Raw genomic sequence first — 17,761 nt, 5'->3', positions numbered from 1 at the left:
TGTTTCACAAGTGACGCTGTGTCAAAGCTGGGAACCAGAGTGCGATCCCCGGCTGGAGAATGAGGACGGAAGCCTGGCTGGTACGCTTGCGTTCGTTGGCCACATTGTGCGCTTAAGGTGGACCGAAGATGGCGCCTAGGTCTCCGCCACAGACGCAAATGACATTTAAGGTGGAATTGGCTCGCCTTTTGCGCATCATAGCTATGTTCTTTGTTCGCAGTCAAAGCCAGCTCAAGCAGCAGTTTATAATATTTGTTTCATTTTAAGACCACTGCACACTCCAAATACTTAGGTACCCTAAAGGAGACGAGTTATTGACTGTCGTGGGTTATTTTATATCATTACGGCGCATCTCATTCAGGCTGTTTACAGGGCGGACGGTCAACAGATGGGTGGATGACGCTCCATTCCGCATCAGGCGGCAGTAATGAATTTCTGACCTGGGGGATTTAACACGCTTTCCCACCCAAAACACTACTGCTCTAAAGATCTAACATGTTCATCCTCTCGTTTTCAACTTGCAACTGCTTAACTCTCCATGAACACACACACACACACACACACACACACTCAGGCACATAAGTTCGTTAGAATTTTACAAGTAAAACTTTATTGGAATGATACTCATGTTGCAAAATATTACACTCCGTGTTTTCTTGTCACTGTTATTGTGACCATAGACGCTTCCCTTTGCAGTTTGTATGTGTTGTGTGTGTGTGTGTGTGTGTGTGTGTGTGTGGGAGGGAGGGGGGATAACATGGTTTACACTGGGGTCTCATTTCCCTAAAAAGTGCGACAGTATGTACCAGCATTGTGCCTGCATTGAGAGGAAGTTGTATCACTGCAAAAACATCGAGGAGACACAGAATAATATTGTATTATAACTTCAAACATTTGTCCATGATGATATAGTCAACATTAAACTTGACATGAAGGAAATACAGCGAATGTGGAGTCGCAACAAGTGGTTTACAACAATATAATAATAATAATAATAATAATAGTAATAATAATAATGATAATAATAATAATAATAAAATTGTGTTTGTAAATGAGTCCATAATGACCAATAAGCCTACTACTACTACTACTACAAGTAGGCGTCTAGCCACCCTCCACCTCCTCCCACCATATAGAACTGCTTATCTGTCCTATTCTTGCACAACCCGACTTTGTCTTGAGAGTGGTCAAACATTTTTTTTTGAGTCTTTCAACTATTCCACCTCTCTGTGTATGAGAGAGAGATGGTCTGGCCGACTCAGTAGTTGAGCGTTGATTGTGCCGATGATCACTTGACTCACCAAGTGAACAGTAATGAAGGGGAGGGAGGGAAACACAGGGGGAGGGCCACCCAAGCAGGAAGGATGCACCCTTTGGTCACAAGTTAGTACATGGTTGCTTTGCATGTGACTGTGAGTTCCTTTGATAGAAAACCAATCACTCTATAGCAAAAGCCTATTTACCAATACTAACATGTAGGGTTGACTAGACATATAGGCTAGGTTGGACTGAAGGAGGGTGTTAATCTGAAACAGATAATCCAGCCCTGCAAATTACTTGATAGTAGGCTACTATAAATGCCATTCCATATCATTATAAATTTGTAATTCTAACAAAAGGCTAGCTACATTTTCCAGTAACTGAACTTGTCTTGGAAAGGAAGGACTCATTTTATTCAAAGACAGCTACAGATGAGACAAAAACCAAGGCACTCTTTGTTCTGTATTAAACAAATTAAAATACCTTAATTATGGTGGCACATTAAAATACAACTATAAAGAAGGCATTTTAATGTTTGAAACAGACAGCAGTGTCACTTGGAATTATTTTATCAATTTTGAATTAACAACCCCTACAATGACCACCTCAGCCATCGTTTAAGTCCTTTGCCATCAGCAGCTATGAGGCATTGAACACCTGAAGTGCTATGCATGGTGTGTAGTAAACAGGCAAGTTGTATTCCCTGCAAGAAGTACATTTTTGTCTCTTCCTTCTCAGTACAAGCTCTGTCTACCTCCAGGTGGACCACCTTTTCCGAACTTGTTGAAAGGAATGCCAGTCATCATTACATCATTACAACACCACATGAAAAAACCCCCAAAACAAAATAAAACAAAAACTGTGCATGTGTTTTAAACATAAAAATGGGAATAAATTTGCTGATAAGTGAGACTGTCACATGGAATGTGGTCCAACTTAGCAGGTGACACGAGGAGAAGGCTGGGTGCTGGGGAGATGAACGCAGACGCAGGTTTCTATAAAAGACCTTAAGGCCAAAGCACATTATCCAGACCGCCACCGATGACTGGTCAAAGTGCTTTGGTGACTGACAGCCAGAAGCAGTTTGAGGTAGTCTGCCTCAGACGGTCTCTTTCAGTGGGAATGGCTGATTCAATATGCAGAATGAACGTCAGTCGTTAGTGAGCTGTGGGCAGAGCCAGCCAGTCATCCAGGTGTTTTTAAGACCGAAGAGAGCTGTCGAGTTAGCAAAACCAAATCTACTGAATGGGTGAAAATTGTGGAAGACACTAACTGAAAGTCTAAATTTCCCCTAAATTTCCTCTTAATTCTGCCCATAACTATTTAAATTCCCGTATCTGTATCCTAAGAGAGTGTTAAGCACGTATTCTTTATCTGCTGATCGTAATGCTTCATATAGATAGAATGTCTATATTAAGTGATATGTTCAAACCTGAGATACCATTTTGTTATGGCGTGCCATCACAACACCATTAAAACTGAGATATTTTCGGTCCCTTATCCACATTTCCTTGTTAGTTAGCATAACATGATATAATTGGAAACACTGGAATCTCTAATAACATTTAAAATTGAGTGCTGTAGATATGCGCAAAGCCTGGCTATGCTAATGGTGATAATGCTATTACCTAAACAAGTATAGATGGAGTTAAACCGTAAACTTAACTGTAAGTGAATTTACTTTCCCCTTACGTTTCACCTTAAATTTCTCAAAAGGAAAAGGAAAAAACAACTTTATCTGCATCTTGTGTCATTTTCACATACATATTCTTTACCTGCTGATTATAATGCTTCAGTTATGGCATGTCAATGAGTGCTACTCACACCTGAGAAGCCATTTTGTTGGCTCCGTGAGAAAGGGTGCCTACTTTTTTCTTAACAAGTGTCACTGATTGAAAATTGTTTGAGCATACAATAAATCAAGTTACTTGTTTTTTGTTATTTATAACAGCCTTTTGGCTCAGCTTGGCCAAGCGTGCCAATAACTCTGGAGGACATTGTCTAGAGCTTAAAAGGGTAAAGGATTAAACAGTTAAGGGAAAATTAAGACATGATTGCACAACTTAAAACAATTTGAGCTAAAAGTGCATATGTATGGTAAATCAATTTTCATTTTAATGCTACTACTTGCTCACCTGGGAAAGGGCAAGCTGGCCAGTTATTAGCTTAAGATCATGCTATTTAATGTTGTCAAAATGTTTGTGCAGACTGAGACCAAAACTTGTACAAGAGTCGGTGGGCTTAATGAAATGACCAATAGATTGCAGCAGACTGACTGATTTCCCTATCTTGTGTTGCAAGGTTGGATAAAAGAAAGAACAAAAGAGTAGGGAAGATCTTGGGTGAAAATATGTAGAGGCAACTCTAAGTAACAGGGGTTCCCAACACCCATGAATCTCAAGCACACCTTCATTACAAAGGGATTCATAAATAAGACAGAATAATAAATAAAATACAAAAGAAATGCAACAGAAAAGGCAACACTGCTGGTTATCAGTCTCCTTGCTCTTTTTTTCCCCTCTATCCCTTTTTTCCTCTGTCTGTCGCTGGTGCTTGTGATTGGACAGGAGACAGTACTCTCTCCTCACATCTCCCTCTTGACCAGCCTTTCTTTTGCTCTCCCTATTTCCCTCTCTCCCTCCTCTCTCTCTCTCTCTCTCTCTCTCTCTCTCTCTCCTTACACTCTAGAACTCAGCAAACTCCTTGGCACATTTCTCAGTGAAGGAGACGCGGATCTCCTCCTCTTCATAGTCATCAAAGTTGCTGGTGTCGCCTGGTCCTTTAAACTTGGGGACGAAGGGAGCTTCCACCTACACACAGATAAAAACACCTGTTGAAAAACAAACTTAACATTGGGACAGTCGCACATCTACAGAGCATACACACACATACGCACACACACACACGCACACACACACACACACACACACACACACACACACACACACACAAACCTTTCTCTGGTAGATGGCAATCCAGTCAGTGGTTGCAAACCACTTGTGTCCCTTGATGTCATTGACCCCATTCTTGAGGTTCCCGTACCGTTTTGTGAGATCCACCTGGTGATGAAACCAATACATTTCCTTCAATTTTACATTACAATGAACAGAGAACATAAAACAGAACAAATGGTAGGTCTTAAGTCAAAATGGCTGTGAGATAAGACAAAAGACAGATTTTTTTCACCTGTAGCAGGTTCCTCAGGAGGTCCTTCAGGTCCGAACTGAAGTGAGATGGAAAACGCACCTGGGACAGAAGAGATGGTCAGTGAGAGGAAGGAGGCAGCAGCAGCCTAAAAGTCTGAGACCCCGGCATGTGACCACAAGTTTGCCATTATGAATCCCTGCACAAGCTGAAGAAATCTGGGTAGAGAAAGTGCATGACTAACGCTCTCACCTCCCTCAACCATTGTGCTGGACAGTTTCCAAGTGTGATTGTGTGGAACAAAATTAATTTGATTAACAGTATCGTTGAAAAAGAGCATGCATGCTCAGCAAACTTTTCCTGAATAAAAAAGGAGAAAGGAGAGTGAAGGAGTCAGTTTTGATTTTCAAGCTTGAGCGGTCTGTTCTCCAAGGAGGCAGTTTGACCATGTAGGCATAGAGCATTCTGATTTGATTTACAATTTATGACCGGCACTATGAGCAAGCAGAAGCTGTTTACATGTGCCCATGTGTACAGCAGGGCTTGGGAATGTCAAACTCTTTGCTAGTGCGATTCCTCAGGAATGGCAGAGGACTGAAATATTTTTGGTCCAAGCCGAGGGGATAATCCAATTGCTGATTAATTTATTTGGCATAATACACCTGAAATATGCCAGGAAAGCAGCAAAGACAGTAAGACCACACCCAGGAATCGCAAAATTCAAAATGTAGGTGTAGATAACAAATAGAAATTAAAATGAGGCAAGGCACAGGGAGAAAATGAGAGCTTTTTACAGTGTTTTCTCTTCCATTGTTCAGCTAAGGCGTAATAAATTGAATCAGTTTCAAACAAGAAAATTAGCATGAAATACCTAAAGTAAGTACCATGAATAATTAGATTTTATTTTGACTGGCATGAAATCTATCAAGATTAATCAACTTAAAGAAGCTCAAGGGAATATTTACAAGGTCAAAGTATTACAGTTATGGTATATCAGTGATATTACTAGCCTAGCATAATGTCCTTGATCTGAGAGTAAACATCAGAAACCATGGTGCTGTACCTAAGAGAAAGGTTTAGTTAGAGATAGAAATTGGCAAATCTGAAATGAAACAACAGCAACATACTTTAAAGTTAAAGCAATACTTCACTTTGGAAGAACATTGTCACTTTTCAGTACACAAATCTCAACAGACGTTCAAGAGCAGTCAACCTTCAACATTTACCATCCTGGGTCTCTGCTGGTTGCGACTAGAATTCCAGATTTTTTTCCCCAGCTCTTTCTATATACAGTATATACTGATAGCTGTAAACAGGCAAAAGTACTTCTTGAAAAATATATTCTGGGACACAAAGTGAACATTTTTTACCAAAACCAGGTTTTAATTTCCCTTGTTTGCATATGTGATATATTTTTTTTAGGCTTTAAAGTAATATTCCGTGACACTGTATAAATAAATGTCCACTTTTGCACTCTCTATTGCTGATTGATATAACACAATATTCATCCTACACCCGGTTCATGAAAGCTTTTACATTTGCTGTCCTAAACACCCGGTGCTGGGGAAGGTTTTTCCCAGGATAAAAATCTTCTGGTGCACAGGAACTGATACATTATACATTTTCGGCAGCAGCGACAGCAGTTTGTTTTGAATAAATAGAAGAAGAACTCTGTAGTTAATATGACTAGTGAAAGCCACCATGGCTGAGCAGACAAAGAAAAGAGCGCCACCTACAGAAACTCAAACTTTATCAACAGAAACTCTAAGGAAAAATACGTTGCAGTACTGTACTAGCCACACTGATTGACAGGTGATGTCTGGTAGGTGCAGTGCAAAAACACCACAGCAATGACCAATTATTACCAAAATCCAAAAAGGAGGAACTTGCGGATTACCACTTTAAATAAAGTACGTGATTGGTGTTGACTACTTGTCCCAAGAGAGACAAATATTGAAGGATGACCATTAATGAACTTATATAGAGATATATACGGTAGAAAATGAAAATGTTCTACCAAAGAAAAATATCACTGTCATTAAAACTTGTTTCTTCCTTGAAGGGAAACCAAACACAATGTAACCTGTGATGCAAGTTGCCTGTTTTGTCATGGTTTGTCATGGATCAACCAATAGCAACCAAGATCAGGCAATAGCAACCTTTAAGATAAGCCTATTAAAGCTGCTAAAACAAAACGATGATGTACATTACGTACCACATAACTTTGCAGTGGAAAAGAATGTGGGACTGACCCAGACAGATATGCTCCCTCTCAGGGAAAAACTCCTAAGGCTATCCGGAGACACATTTTCCAGACAGAGACATGGCACACAGTGGTAATCAGTGAGGGTCGAGCTCACCTTCCCTGACACGATCTTTTCATAGATCTGAATGGGCTGGTCAGCAAAGAAAGGAGGATACCCTGCTGCCATCTCGTAGATGAGTACGCCCAGTGCCCACCAGTCTACTGCCTTGTTATAACCCTGGTGGAAAAGAGGGTGAGATGAGTCTGATGATAATAAAAACAGTAACAACAACAACAATAACAACTTTAGCACTTACAATGTTACTTATAGAAGTTAGAGTGTTTAAAAAACGAGCAAAACTGAAACAAAAACAAAAAAAATGCAGGATAAAACATGCAAGTCAAATTATGAAAAGGCCTTTTTGTATGAGATAGTTTCCAGTAATGATTTAGCCAGTCTAAGCTCCTCGGGCAGCCTAGTCGCCCTGACAGCAAAAGCCCAATAAACTTTTATCTTTAGCCTAGACTTAGGAGCTACCAAGAGAGCCGTGTGTGAGGAGGTAAGGCGGCACTCAGGCTCATAAGGGGTTGAAAGGTCAGAGAGGTGTGACCTAGGGACAAGGCCTTGACGAGCCTTTATCAACAAAAGCTTGAAATCATCTAAAGACAGACAACAGACAGACAACAAATGTAGGGATGCCAAACTGTAATATGGCCCCTTCTCTTAGTCCGGGTCAAAAGCCTTGCTGTGGCATTTTGTACAATCTGGAGCAGTGCCATGGTTTGTTGGTTAAGACAGGTAAATAGTAGAGTAACAATAGAGTTGGAGAAAACATAACTGATTTAACTTTTTGGAATGTTGCTCAAGGTTTAAACTTGTCAAAGATGACATTATCTGTTAAAGGACCAAGAAAACACTGAATTTGTCTTGAAATGCATTCCAGATCAAGAACTTCAGTTTTGTCAGTTTAATTTCTGAGACATTCAGTCCTGAACATCAACTAAACAGTGATGTAATATAGCAAAATCACTTAAGTCACTGGGTTTTACTGACTATGCCCCTGAATATCATTGGCATTAAAATGGGGGGCAATGCCGTGCTGGTAGCTGATTTGGCCAAATGGTAGCATTATATGGTAAGAATAAAACTGCACCTAGAATTGAGCCTTGAGGTACACCACATAAAATTAAAGAGTAAACACGGTCTTCAACGGAAACAAAAAATGTTCTACTTGACAGGTAAGATGAGAACCATTCCAGGGCAGACCCCGATACCAACCCACTGCCTCAGTCTATCAGTGAGAAAGTCATGATCATTGGTGTCAAACACTGCACTTAGACGAGCAGCACTAGCACAGAGCTTGCATGTGCATTCATCATGAGATCAATAATAAATTTCAGAAGGGTGGATTCAGTGCTATGTTGCTGGCGAAACCCTAACTGATTTTTTTTTCAAAACTGTTGTTTATATAATCATTAAGTGTTGCTTTTAAAGCACTTTCTATCGAATTTAGATAAAAGGCAATTTAGGAACAGGCCTTTCTAAAATACTATGGATCCAATCTGTACAAGTGTTGTGATTATGCCAACTTAAATTAACAAGTATCCTAAAGTAGCATATGTTTTTACTTTGTGCAACCAATCATTTTGTAAAAGTAAATGGTGAATGTGTAATTTTGGAAATCAATTTTTTCTAGTTAGTTGACAGTACACAGAGATATAAAAGGCCTAAATGGTGACTCACTTTGCTGAGAATAATCTCTGGGGCCAGATATTCTGGGGTGCCACACAGTGTCCAGGTCCGCCCCTTTACACGTTTCGCGAAGCCAAAATCTGTCACCTGAGAGAGAAAAAGAAAGACCAATGACAGACAATGAGGGGGGAGAGAGAGTGAGAGACAGACAGATAAGCAGACCTCCTCATTCAGAGTGTTGCTTGAGCCTCATAACATGAAAGGCAGGGAGGGAGGGAAGAGAGAGCGAGAGAGAGAGAGAGAGAGAGAGAGAGAGAGAGAGAGAAAGAGAGAGAGAGAGAGAGAGAGAGAGAGAGAGAGAAAAGAATCTGGGGAAACAATTGTTCTCCAGTTGTTATTTCACTGTTTACCACTGGAGGTCAGCAGAGTCTATGCTATAGTCCAGCGCCAGTGTGGCAGAATGATATTCTGCAAATCCTGATTATACTGGAGTGATAAATGTCCTGCCACCACCACCATAGTTGCACTTGTGCAGTCACTGGGCAGTTGTTGATAGTTGATATACGACTGAGGGTATGCTTCTGTAGAGCTAAAATCGTTATGGCATTACAGATTAGGGGGTGGGGCAAACTCTTTTATGTTGTTTCCATCTATGGTAGGCAGCACTGAACATTCACTAACACAGCCCAAAATGTCCTAAGGCACAGGAACTGCATATTTGAAAAATTACATTCAGTGGTATTCCCCTTTAGGTTTTTTGGTTCTGCTGTAAAGTTGGCAATAATCCACTTAAAAAATTATGGCTATGGAGGATTTTGTGCCAAAATAAAATAAATAAATAAATATGCCTTCATGAAATAATTCTATGCAACTTTAGATAGAGACAAACTGTACATAGTGTTGTGTCAGTATTATACTGAATCTAAATTTGTTAGGGTTACATGGAATGTAGCCCTGCATCGGGGGTTATTCACCTGTATGTAGCCCTGTTGGTCTATGAGCAAGTTCTCAGGTTTCAGGTCTCTGTAGATCAGGTCCAAAGCGTGCAGGTACTCAAAGGTCAGAACAATCTGAGCTGCGTAGAACCGAGCATGAGGCTCACTGTACACATGTGTGCGCACACACACAAACACACAAAGAGACATGGACAGAGAAAGAGAAATTCAGTGGAGTGTACAGTATAGAATATAACAGTGCTTGATGACATGGGAGCAATGTCAAAATGAAACCACAATTCACTTGTGCGTGTGCCTACAAAATGCCTCTGTGCTGCGCACTCCACTGCAAACAGGCACTAACCTAAATCTGCCAATTCTCCGTAGATGGGAGAACATCTCTCCACCTGGTACATATTCCATCACCATGTACAGGTTAGTGTTGTCCTGGGGAAGACAGAAGAGCTGTTAGTGACACACGCATGCATGCACACACACACACACACACAAACACAGAGCTTGAGCAGCCAGACATCAGGGACCACAATGGAGTAGTCATGGAGTAGACTGAAAGGCCCCAGGCAATTTGTAATTTATTTAAAATTCAACTAATACTTAATCTACTGACCATTATTTAATTTATTATAAAAGGTCTAATTATTATAACAATCAAGTTTTTCAACAAAAAATAATTGTCCATCATTGTTTTGTCCATCATAAGTTGGGTGACCAAAAGTTTAGATTTCCAAAGCCTGTTTGCTGACATTTCATACATTTCATACCTGCCTGTAGTGGGCATAAATAACATTGGCTTTGTTTACATATAGGGACTATGCCACTGTTGACCTGGTTAGTCAAGTAACCTGGGGCCTGTCTCATGAAGCAAATGGGTTAGCAAGCTAACTTTGAGCTTAACCCTGGCTTTTTGGTGTCATGAAGGTGGCTCACTTTATAGCAGGGTTGATCACCATGGTAACTTGGGCTGCACACCTAACCAGAACACAGAAAAAGCCCACCTCCTCACCAATCAACTCTCTGGAAAAATAGCATCGCCATTCCTACAGAATTCCATGGACTTTTCAAAATAACCTTTATTGCAACAATCCCATTTACAAAATCCAATATGAACAGAAACACTGCATTCAAATGAATAAGACAAGTAAAACGAACTGTACAGGGGGAAACTATTGAATTAACAGACAGTAAGAGGGGCTGTTCGCCTAGCGACAGTGTTTAGAGATGAGCAGAACCACTTTCCACTGTGATTTATTATATCAGAGATATCATAAATGTTTGTGGTGTTTCCAGGTTATTTGTCCACTCTATAAAAGAGGGCTTCTAACTGAAATCTACTATTGAATATTAAGTGTGATGAAATTCTTTCATAGGATTCCAGAGAGTGATTGGTTCAGTAGATTGCACTCATATTCCATCACCGCAGCCCTGGGGAACATGAGGCCAACTTTGTGAATAGAAATTCTCTTCACAGTCTCAATGTGACGACACAATATTATATCAATGAAAAGCTTGTCCACTGTTCCTTAATGACGGGGGCAGTGATAAGCCTATTAATTTACACATTTACACTATTTGCAATTTTCCTCCTGCAATCCTCTCTAGCCTCGGCAGCAGCAGTGTTACTTTTCACTGTTATAATGTTTTTGTATTGTTCTTATTTATTCATTATAATAGTTTGTTCTTCTCGAGAGAAGAACACAAATGTTGGTAATCCATTTCTTTCCCATACACACTTTTACAGTCTATTTAATGTGCTGAAATAGTCAGCAGCATATTTACATAATCCCACAATTATTTATAGTCTATTGGTTTTATTGTTTGATTATTTTATTATATTCTACAAGTTTTATTGCTTATCTTATATATATTCTAGTTGTGTGCTTATATTGTATTTCCTGTTCCCCACTGAATTCTATTGCTTTTGCCGTTACAGTGACCTAATTTCCCCATGGGGATCAAGAAAGTTTCATCTTATCTCGTCTTATCTTAAATACGCTGCTCTGGATCGGTCCGTGTTGCATGTGATTGACTATTTGTAACAAACCCCGCCCCTTTTCTGCGAACACACTCATAGCTGGATTGGAAAGTCCTGAGTAAACAGAGCGAATTGATAACCACCTTCATAAGACCGGTTGGCCAGGATCGCCATGTTTGGTTTTGTGTAGCCAGCTAAAGACACCCTGACTATGTTGAACTTGCTCCGTAAGACAGGCCCCTGGTTTTGGTCGACGCATGTAAATATCATAACACTAACCAGATAAGCTCATGTGTTTTTTTCTGGTGGACTGTTCCATCTGTGGGCAGGACTACACGGGTGGACAGGAATATTCTGTTAATAGGTTTATTTGTGGCAGCAGGGATACTCAATCCCAGGGCATCAAAGGTGCATCTAAACAGCTTAACCTGAATAAGGCCTTAAGTGGAGTGTGGCCAATAGCTGGGTTACTCTGTGCAGGTAAAAGTAGCCACTGACAGGTGGCCAATAGCTGGGTTACTCTGTGCAGGTAAAAGTAGCCACTGACAGGTGGGACTTGAAAGTGAAATGACAAGGTCTATGTAGGCATAGCAGAAGTGTGCGTGAGAAAGTTGTTGGTCTTTGTCTCAAAACCAGTACATTGTAAGTCTCCCACGTTGGTAATATTTTCTCAGTTTGGGAAGTTATAGCTCTATAGTTCAAATAAATTACAGCAAACACAGATGTGACATAAAATTAGGAATGTAAAAAATACTATATTCTTTACATTGTAGAAAGCCAACAGTTTTTGTGGCGCTTAGTAGAATGACAGCTGAGCAGTGCGTACCTACAGTTGGCTATCCACCTCTACACACTCATGGTAGCCAGATGCTGAACTGCTCACCTGCCACAGATAATTAGGTCTGCCAGTATAACACATCATTTTTTTTTTTTTTGCATTTAAAGGACCGCCTTCAAAAACATTTAAAAGAGAGAGACCACTAGCCAGTTGAAAGCTAGCATCGGAGATCGGCGATAGAGAGAAAGATGATGAGAGGATGGGGGGAATCCATCCAAGCACTCATCCATAACACACACCCACGCACAAGACTTCCACACACACAATTTAAAATCCTCGGTACCTTGAAGGAGTACTCTACTCGCACCAGAAAAGGAAAGCTGACAGCCTGTAGAATCCTCTTCTCATTCAGAGTGTGTTCTATCTGCTTGAGCTTCACCACCTGAGAGAGAGAGAGAGAGAGAGAGAGGGGAAGAAAGAGAGAAGAAGAAGTGAGAAGGTACCTAAATGCCAATATGCCAGTGTTCTCCCAATTTTATTCTGATAGTGGTTTCAAAATGCTCTGAACCCTTATAGTCTGCCCCCTATATGCAACAGCCTCTGTACAGGGTTCCAACACATTATTAAATTTCATGACATGCATTGCATGGCCAACATATGACAGCATCTATGGTCAAATGTTGCATTGTTTTGGTGAATAGCTCATTTCCAGATGCCCAAGGTCTTGTTTTGGCTATGTACACCTGTCACCCGGGACTTCTATAATTTATTTAGCATATTACTGCTTAGACACTTGGCTGGCTGAAGATAAGATACTGAACAGATAGTCATGACATTTCCAAAATGTTTCGGACACGTTTCATTCTCCATACATGTCTCAGGCCTGATGACCTCCTGACCCCTGACCCAAGCTGACCTTCTGCTTGTTGAGGATCTTCATGGCATAATGCTGTCCCGTTTCTCTGTGCTTCACCAGCATGACGCGGCCGAACGAACCCGTGCCCAGGGTTTTCAACCTCTCAAACTGCTCCAGGCAAGCAGTGTTCTGAACACAGACAAGACAAAGAGGGTTAGTAGATTTTTGTGAAAATGGGACTATTGGAGAAAGGGGTCTGACTGTGGGTCTAAGATAGCCTGGTGAGGATTGGAGTTAAGGAGCAGCCTTGTGTGAACCTTTTCTTTTTCTATTGCTGTATTTACTTTTCATGTGTTTATATGTATTTGTTCATGTATGTGTGTGTATATGTGGTATGTGTACTATATATGTACTATATATGGTATGTACAAATCTATATATAGTATGCAGTATATACTATATGTATAGTGTATTTATACATAGTGTACATGTTGAATATATTGTATATATACAGAATATTGACATAGATCCCAAGGATATTTGATTTCTTGCGTGTGCCCGTAAAATCTACCTTGTTTGAGCAAAACAATAACATGTTGATGAAAAAAAATGAGGGTTCAATCCACTTGCACGGAAACATACAATGGCCTGCTAGCTGCTGGGCAAGGAAAGCATCCAGTGTAAACGAGGGCAGGAAACAAACCTTTTCATCCACAATGGTTGGTGGATCACATAATTCATTAGCTAGCCTACTTCCTCTATTTCACCACCCAAATATATTAAAAGCTATCACAAGACATGGGCGTTATTTATCCATGGAGGTCACAATTATGACTAGGCTGCAATCTTTTCACAGAGGCTAAATAATCTTAGACAGCATCCAAAACACAAAAGCTGGTGTTAATATCCCACCCTTGTGTAAAGAGATACAAAGATAGGCCTATGAGAAGGCTGCATACACACGTGATGAAAGAAAACATGCTACATGCTTGTCCCCACACACACAGCCCTATATGAACTTGGCATCTTTGGTCAAATTAACATCTGCACATTGTAGTAGATTGTATGCATTTCAACACATGCTGAGTACTACACCAACAAACCTATGTTTCTTCTTTTTAGTGTTACAAATGGAATCTATTTTATAACACCGCACACAGTGCTAAAATCTCACATTCATATCCTGTTGTATGCACAAAGGCTTAAACACACACACACACACACACACACACTAACCTGTGCAGGGTTCTCCCACTTCTTGAGGAAGTCCTCTTTGGCTTTAGCAAGGAACTCCTTGACTGTGAAAGAAGAACCATCACAGTGTTTACAGAAGAAAAGCTTTATCGGTGTGTGTGTGTGTGTGTAGGAAGAGAGTGACAAAGAGACCAGGAGATGGGCAGGATATTCTCTACATTTTCCAGACTCCATTATAGAGAGCTGAATGTTAGGCCTATAAGCTTTTTAAAGGGGAATACCAGTGTCATAGAGTTATAGCCCATTTATACTGTCTGCGTCTAGTTTACATTTCCCCAATCATTTTGCAATGTATGCCAATATATGTCTTTTTTTTTAGATACTTTTTGTGCATTTTTGATGGATACAGAGAGAGAGAAACAAGGAAATTTGGGAGACAGGAAGTAAGGTGTGCCAAAGGTCCCAGGCTGGATTCAAACCCAGGTTGTCATGGTGACATGGTATGCGCCGTAGCCCACTGAGCCCCTAGGACGATGGAATTCTTAACATTTACTCGTTTTTCACCGTTTTTTAAAATATAAACTTTATGATGTCAAAGCAAACTTGAAATTAACTGCAGTCCCAGGTAACACAGATGCCCCAAATAAGAAGACAGAGACGTGATAATAAAGAATGTAAAGCAGCATGTTTTTAAGCACGTGCAATTTTCAAGTCTGTGGAAGTTGTTTTTCATACTGTATAAAAATTAATGGCAGCAAATGGTTTCTTCCGAAGGTAGGAGAACAAACCCTGATATCTCAAACTATGCTAATTGGTTACAGACACCATCAGGAATAATGTAAAGGAGAGGGGCAACCGACACAATAGGTATTTAAACTTAAAAACACACCAGTATTATCCTCTAAACCTAGTTCATGTAAAGTTCAAGCATGAGGCGTTGGCTAACGTTTAGGCTTGGCTTCTGATATTTCCTCTTAATTGGACCAGCTGGGAAAATGTGGGTGAGGAAAGTGAACAAGTAACACTCTCCTCTCCCTCTACAACTACTTGCCTTTGAGCAAGGCACTAAACCCTCAACTGCTGCAGGGGAGCTGTTCAGCGGCCCACAGACTGTTGTTATAATGGGCAGCTCCCGGGTGTGAATGTGTTGAACTGTATGAATGTGAAGCAAGGTGTCGCTGGAAAAGAGCAAGCCTGGTCAGTCACATTTCCCTCGATAAATAAAGGTTAAATAAGAAAAAATAATAATCAATCTCTACTGTTACCCCTCCCCTTCTATTTCTATGTGCACTTCTTCCTCCATCTCTCAGCGCTTGTTCACCATCAGAAACTTTCTTTTTGCCATCCACAGTCTCTTTTTTGAGTCTGTAAAACAGCAGTGTCTGGTTGGGAGGACACAGTTTCAATCATGATGCACTGTTACAGCATACACACACATGCACTCGATACTAACATGGTGATAGCTGTACATACTGTACATGTTTATAGTGTCTATATTCAGGCAGGTTTGAGTATGAGATATACACACACAGGTTCATGGGAATGCAAGGTTGAATTAGGTGTTTTATCAACACACTTCTCTCAAAAATACTCACTGAAGCCAGGAATGAAAGATAACACAAGATAACACACATCTTATTAAAAGAAAAAAGCTAAGAAAATGACTCTAACTTCTAGCTACATGACAGAGGTTCTCCACTAATGATGCAGCCATTCTTGCACTGGACTTCTGTGCAGCAGACACGCTCAGACAGCTCAGCAGAGACAGTCTGCCTGTTTGGGACCCCGTCCACACATACCAATTACATGTTCTTGGAGTTCACCCACAGAAGGTTTCAGTAACATTGCTGTCCATAGCAGTGGAGCAACAGGCCTAGAGCACTTTGGAAATATCTGACACATAGATTGTTGTGATCTTACCAATATTTCAGTGAAGATGGCAACTGCTAGCAGCTTACAAATCCAGTAGGCCTAGGCTGTTTTAGCCAGACAAAGTGATTCTGGAGCTCAGAGAGGGATTTTGGTTATGAGGGCAGCACTTACAGCTCAATCCCACCTCAGCATTTACTGAACTCGAGTCAAAAAGGTCAAAACAATACACAAGGCCTAAGGATTATTTGAACAGAAACTCCTTTCACAACTATAACTTTGATGTAACTGTTATGGCCGTTATAGGGTATTCCCCATTCAATGTGTGCTACTGAATTTGACTTGATGACATTCAGGTTCTTGGTAGTTTGAACTGCACAAGCTGAATCGTTTCCACCAAGGACTAGTCATGGACGGACACAAGTGGATTTAAAAGAATTAGGAAAGCGGGACTACCCATATAGGCCTCTTTAATTAATAGTCTACAGTAGGCATATAGCTTAGTTAGTGTCTGTATGCAAGTGTGAGCTTAACACTTGGTGTCTTAATATGTCTTATATGGTTTCTGGCATTCGTAAGAGGTTGTAATATCATCCATGCTGGTATTGCTCAGGATGAGGCACTGACGACGGTACCCACCGCTTTCCATCTCGCTGCCCTTCCTGGCCGTGGGCGCGTTGCCCATGATGACAACTTGTCGACGGGCGATCCGTGGCTCTCTATCCGCCCTGCAGCCTCCCCAAGCCGGCCCAAGCCCGATGAGGTTTTAACGTATTTCCTAAATCCAACCGTCCCCAACGTTAGAGGTCTTGATTCTTTAATAGCTTGACAGCTGTTGTTGCGGTGCCACGGCGCGATGGGATAGTGCAGCGGGCTCACTCACTCCACGGTCAGCAACAACCGGCGACTGATAACAGAAAAAAGCAGAATGACCCGAGCTTGCAACCGTACGGAGCTATCAGAGACCTTGTGGTATCTCGGTCGCTGGGGCTTCGCTGGACTGTCAGGCCGAGCTCAGCGCAGCTAGCCTGACGCGGATCCAGTCTTCGCCTGTCCCTCCTTGCAACCCCCGCCGAGGCCCCCCGGCTCCCCACCTCTCCCCAGCCCAAAAAACGCTGATACTGATGGTGGGGGGGCAATATTCTCAATCGAAAGCTAGCCACTTTTCGTTCCTGAACCCGGCTTTAAAAATAAAATCTCAGTGGGCCCGACGACAGTGGGAATTCGCCTAAATCAACATTGGCCCCCCGTAGCCTCGGAGACGAGCGAGATGACGGAACTACAGCCGAGCGAACGTCCCGCCTACTCGCTAGAATCGGGGGTGACTGACAGTTGGAGCAAGAAAAGGGATTGGCCACCTGTCTACAGAGCCAGAGCCATTGGCGCTGTGATTGGCCATTCACAATATGTCAACAACGGAAAGCGTCCCGCCCTACAAAAAGGAAGCCAGGGACGTCACCGATTATTTTCCTCCCGACGACGTACTCGCCCACTTTCTCCCGTTCTCTCCTCTATTGGCTTGGCGCGACTGAACCGTGGGAATCTCGGTGGATGCGAGGATGCCTATTGGCTGTCAGTGGTTGGCAGGAATGGCCTCGCACGCACCCCCCCCCCCCTTCCCCCAACCGAGGCGACTGATACACGTTTGGGTGAGTGACGTCAACCGCGAGCTATTTTTAGGAATGTTGGTCAGAATTTAATGCACGCGCGGCGCGATCTGGCAGGACTTCCAAACAGAGCTGAAAGGGGGATGCACGGAAGAGTTTGTCTGGTGCCGGAGCGGGAGGAAAATAA

General features: G+C 41.6%; 1 protein-coding gene across 2 annotated transcripts; it reads right to left on the bottom strand.

Annotated features, from left to right (window-relative positions):
• Nucleotides 1–629: 629 nt before the first annotated feature.
• prkacab (protein kinase, cAMP-dependent, catalytic, alpha, genome duplicate b) lies at nucleotides 630–17,016 on the bottom strand. 2 transcript variants are annotated; one of them, XM_071543439.1, is made up of 11 exons: nucleotides 16,598–17,016; nucleotides 14,141–14,202; nucleotides 12,965–13,093; nucleotides 12,392–12,490; nucleotides 9,642–9,724; nucleotides 9,317–9,443; nucleotides 8,394–8,489; nucleotides 6,765–6,887; nucleotides 4,447–4,506; nucleotides 4,215–4,319; nucleotides 630–4,070 (listed from the first exon to the last, which is right to left on the bottom strand). In XM_071543439.1, exons 1-11 carry the CDS (start codon nucleotides 16,650–16,652, stop codon nucleotides 3,945–3,947), a joined length of 1,065 nt encoding a protein of 354 aa, XP_071399540.1. In that variant the 5' UTR covers nucleotides 16,653–17,016; the 3' UTR covers nucleotides 630–3,944. The 2 variants fall into 2 exon arrangements, with proteins under 2 accessions (XP_071399540.1, XP_071399539.1); XM_071543438.1 differs by having other exon boundaries at nucleotides 16,607–17,016.
• Nucleotides 17,017–17,761: the final 745 nt, after the last annotated feature.

This window comes from Centroberyx affinis, unplaced genomic scaffold, assembly GCF_046629955.1.
Source record: "Centroberyx affinis isolate AG114_WGS23_722 - 3 ecotype Tasmania unplaced genomic scaffold, CSIRO-AGI_Caff_v1 ptg004317l_1, whole genome shotgun sequence".
NCBI lineage: Eukaryota > Metazoa > Chordata > Actinopteri > Beryciformes > Berycidae > Centroberyx > Centroberyx affinis.
This window is presented reverse-complemented; position numbering and strand designations above follow the sequence as displayed.